Source organism: Dromiciops gliroides, chromosome 4 (assembly GCF_019393635.1).
Source record: "Dromiciops gliroides isolate mDroGli1 chromosome 4, mDroGli1.pri, whole genome shotgun sequence".
In the NCBI taxonomy this organism is placed as follows: Eukaryota; Metazoa; Chordata; class Mammalia; order Microbiotheria; family Microbiotheriidae; genus Dromiciops; species Dromiciops gliroides.
In genome coordinates this window covers 455,166,044-455,170,929 of record NC_057864.1, presented here as the reverse complement: position 1 = coordinate 455,170,929, position 4,886 = coordinate 455,166,044, and the positions used below count along the sequence as shown (strand labels likewise).

General features: G+C 40.7%; 1 protein-coding gene across 1 annotated transcript; it reads right to left on the bottom strand.

Annotated features, from left to right (window-relative positions):
• Positions 1-793: 793 nt before the first annotated feature.
• On the bottom strand, positions 794-3,656 carry LOC122725304 (lymphoid-specific helicase-like). The gene is given in 7 exon segments (XM_043962342.1): positions 794-1,497; positions 1,500-1,976; positions 2,353-2,442; positions 2,445-2,519; positions 2,522-3,253; positions 3,256-3,572; positions 3,574-3,656. Coding segments are annotated over 7 exon segments (2,433 nt in total). The 3' UTR covers positions 794-838.
• Positions 3,657-4,886: the final 1,230 nt, after the last annotated feature.

Sequence of the window (4,886 nt, the reverse complement as noted above, 5' to 3'; positions counted from 1 at the left end):
TCTCTCTGTCTCTGTCTCTGTCTCTCTCGTGTGTGAGGCAATTGAGGTTAAGTGACTTGCCCAGGGTCACACAGCTAGTAAGTGTCAAGTGTCTGAGGCTGGATTTGAACTCAGGTCCTCCTGAATCCAGGGCTGGTGCTTTATCCACTGCACCACCTAGCTGCCCTTATTTTCTTTTAATGTTATTATTATTTTACTTTTCTTCTAGATTGTCCTTCATTTCTGTATGTTTGCATTCTTTCTTTTGGTTCTTTGGTGAGACTTGTCATTGAAGATTTGAATTTTTCTATTCTGTCCATTATTTTTGCTGCGTGGGTCATCAATCTTGATCTCACAATTCTTTTTTTTTTTAACATAACAAACATTTATTTGGCAAAACATGTAGCAATGGACACTAAAATTATACAAATTTTCTTACAAAACAAAATAAATCATATTCCCAATCTCCCCCTTCTTCCCATACTATCCCCACTCCATAAATGAAGCAAAATTATCTGTAAACTGTATCCCTGGGGGACATAAAAGAGGGAATGCAGAAAGATATGCAAAAACTTCCACAGGAAGACTGTATAAATCTGGCAGTGTTTAAGTATACAATGAATGGCTTTTATCAAGAACACTACTAGAATTCAACCTGAATCTAACATGTTTTTTTCCTTTTGTTCTTATTAAAGCTCAGAAAGCTACCATCTATTAAATATGGAATTGCACCTGTTACATAATGTAGTCTGTTACAAGTAACTGAAAACTAAAAAGTGGACATATTAGCAGGATTTCAAAACCAACAGGTAATCACTTTTATAAGGACCTGTTTTGAGGCCATTCTTTACATCCCAATTCAAAACATACAATCAGCATCTGATTCTTCAGAATTTTCTAAAACCTTGAAAATTCCCACCTTCTCTTTAACTGGCACAGAGGCATTCATTTGATCAATTAGGTCACTCCGATCCAGCAACAATTCTAAATCTTTATCACTGATAACTTTCTCCCTTGATCCTTTTACTTCCCTTTCATAGTCTCTAGATTTCAGTAATTCCATCAATTCCTGAGGATCCAAGGTGGTCTCAGATTGACTTAATCCAGATTTACCACCTTTGAAATGATTTTTGTGGGTGATGAGTTTTCCCAGCCTTCTCTTGGCAGCTGCTCTCTCCACAATTTTCTGGTCAACAGTATTTGCTGTCACAAGACAATATACAACAACTGGTTTTGTTTGACCAATTCTGTGACACCTGTCTTGGGCCTGAAGATCAGACTGAGGATTCCAATCACTATCATAAATGATAACTGTGTCTGCTGCAGTCAAATTAATACCTAGATCACCAGCTCGGGTACTAACTAAAAATAGGAATACTTCAGGATCTGTGTTGAACTTGTGCATATTTTCTTCTCTTTCTACGTAAGACATGGATCCATCCAATCGGCTAAAGCTGTAATTTCTAAGATAACAGTAATCCATCAAAATGTCCAACATCATTGTCATTTGTGAAAAAGCAGCACCTTATGACCTCTTTTTTTGAGCTCTGGAAGCATCCGATCCAGAATTAAGAACTTCCCTGAACTTGTCACTAATTCTTCATTTATTTGAAATTTTTGTGTGACAGGATCTAGAGGGTATTCAATGAGGTATGGGTGGTTACATTTTCGAAGAAGCATCATAATGTTTTGTAGCTTTAGGTTAACTTCTGATTCTATAGGAATAGTCATTTCTACCACAGGTCTTTGTGATTCCATCTCTGGTTGCATTTGACTGATCAATTTTTCTAACTCATCAGGCACATTATCACCTTCAAATGTACTATAATTAACCAATTTTCTGCTTCGGCGCTTTGGTCTTCCTGTGGGACTCAGCTCAATAGTTTCTTTCTTACTGCATCCAAACATTTTTGAAATTGTACGGTTCACAATTGCCATATAGAAGGTTTCTTGTTTCTTTGAAAGAGGTGCATATACTACTACTTCTCGTTTAGGAGTGTAACGATTGGAATGACGCCACCTGCTGGAGACTTACTGTAGAAGAGTTCTGCCCATGAAGGGAAGGTCTTTGAGGGCAAGACCAGGAGTCTTTTCTTTGGCATGAGGAAGTGACGCAGGCGAGTGGGAGGAGGAAGGAAGAGACTGGCGCTCAGTCTCGCTCTCTTTCCTCTGGACTCTGGCGGAGAAGGGAGCTAGAAATGTGCTCTCCCTTTAATAGATAGGAATCTAGGCCTTTTCTTCTCTCTTTACCAAACTCTTATTCTCCTTAATAAATGCTTAAAAGTCTAACTCTTGCTAAAGCTTATAATTTATTGGCGACCACTCATTAGATATTTTAGACAGTTTAGCTAGAATTTTAGTCCTTAACAGGAGGAACCTCAAGTGCAACATCAGATTTTAATCTTCTTAGTAAGAAAGGCGTTAGAATCTGGTGAAGCATATGTAAAACATTCTGTTCCCTTTAGCAACGATGTCCTCAGTAATTTCTGTAAGACTATTTATGTCAAACCAGGACTCAAAGCTTTTCAAGTCATCAAAAAGTTTAGCAATGACCAGAGCTCTGCTAAATTGTTCTGCAAGGGTGTACCAGTCAACAGAAGTTTGTTGTCAGCATTGAATCGTTTTAATTCCCTGATCAGACGACAATTCATGTTCTTAATTCTGTGTCCTTCATCTACTATTAAGTATTTCCAGTAGCAATGCTGTAGAGCATTTCTGTCTCTCATCGCTATTTCAAAAGATGTAATTACCACAGGATGTATCTGCAATGTCCCTTCACATTTACGAATCTTTTGTGCCAATTTTCGACGTTCTTGTTGATCTCCATGATACAACATAATAGGAATCTGTGGTGTAAATCTTTTGAATTCAGCCATCCAGTTAGGAAGTGTTGACAAAGGACCACACACAAGGAATGGTCCAGGGACTCCTCTCTCAACCATTAATGCAATTGTGGCAATGCACTGAACAGTCTTTCCTAATCCCATTTCATCTGCTAAAATGCCATTAATACCATTTTCCCAAAGCATCCTAAGCCACTCCATGCCTTCTACTTGGTACCACCGCATTACTCCTCCTGTGAAGTGCTTTGGTTGTTGAAAGGGTACTGACTGGCCATTACATTTCCTTACTGGGTCTAGAAAATATTTAGCATTATGCCGAACAACTTGTGATAATCTATTTTTAATCACACTATTTGTATCACTACTTTTTTGAAGATCTTCTACAGAAAGCTGTATAGAAGAAGAGCTTTCATCCCAACTGTCTTCTTTTTAGCCACTGACAAAATTTCCTCTTTTGACATGACTTCTGAAATATTATATTCTTCTTCTCTTCCTCTTTTCTTTTTCGTAACTGGTTTTTCTTCACTTGTATCAGCTGATTTTTTCCCCTTTGAAACTTTTAAAGCTTCCTCCTTTCGTTCCAATTTTTCTTTCCTCTTCTGTTCCTCCATTTGCTGCTGTTCCATTTTGGTCAACAAAAATTTGGAATATATATTGCTTTTTTCAAGCAAATGTTGAAGTCTCTTGTAGCGGATTTCATTAGAATCTCTATCCCAAGATAGGCGAGCCTTCTCCAGCATTTTCCACTCTCTCCAGACCGACAGCTTCCAGCCGCTTTTCCTCTTCCAGCATGGCCGGGGTGATGACCGGAGTGTCGTCCGGCGGCTGCGCCATCTCTGCCGCCACAAGACAGGGGAAAAAGTGGTTCCTGAGTGCCAGGGGCAGTGGCCGGTCCGCGGAGCCCAGAAAGGGTCACATGCCCGGACGAGAGGACCCAACCCGGTCCCGCCGCTCCGAGGAGGCGGGGGCGGGGGCGGGGGCGAGTCCACCCGAGTGCTGGGAGGCGGCCCCGCCCCCGCTTGATCTCATAATTCTAATCTCTTTTGAAGTACTCAGGAACAGCATGTTGTTTTTCCATGTTTTCCTCACAGAAGGTCTTCTGTCTCATCAGGTGTTGGATCATTTCCCTTTTTTTCTTCAATATTTATTCTTAGATGTCTGAACTTGTTCACTAGACCATATTTCCTTTGGTTAACGTTTTACATGTTAATTTATCTGTTTCTGTTTAAAATCTTTGGGTTTTCTTCTTCTTGAGTAATTTATTTTCTTCTTCTTTGGTAATTTTAGTTTCTCCTGTCCCCTCCACCGGTCTTCCCTTTGCTCACTTTCTGACTCCTTTACTTCTTTTTTTTTTTTCTTTTTCTTTTTCGTGAGGCAATTGGGGTTAAGTGACTTGCTCAGGGTCACAGAGCTAGTAAGTGTTAAGTGTCTGAGGCCGGATTTGAACTCAGGTCCTCCTTAATCCAGGGCTGGTGCTCTATACACTGGGCCACCTAGCTGCCCCGACTCCTTTACTTCTGATTTCCTTGGGGCCTGGATTTCAAAGTTTTTCAGCCTCCTCCCACAGTCAACAATTCATAGTTAACCAACCTATGTCTCTGTTCCAAGTGACTTTTGGGTGGTCAGAACAGGCCCCAGCTGGAAGCTGTGCTCTTCCCCTCTGGCTTAGTAGAGTGTTTCACAGTGTTCCCTGACTTAGTGTCCTGTCCTGCTCCCTCTGTTCTTCAGTTCTCTAGCCTGACACTGTCAGTTCAGAGTTGCTGTAATAGTGCTATGGGGTTGTGTGTCCCTTGCAAGCTTTTGCACTTCAAAGGCTGTGGCCATACTTGGCTGTGTGTTGTGGCTGAGCAAGGGTTTGCAGCCTGGAGCTGGGTTCTGTCTCCATAGCACTAGAAAGGGGAGAGACTGAGGTGTGGGGGTGGATTTTGTTATAAGCTGTGAGATTTAAAATTGGATATTAGATCATAAATCTCCCCTACTTAACCCTTCCCTTAATTCATCTCCCAGACTAGTAAATGGAAGAAGCTTCTGGTTTTCTAGATAGAGCCTTTATTGTATATAAGG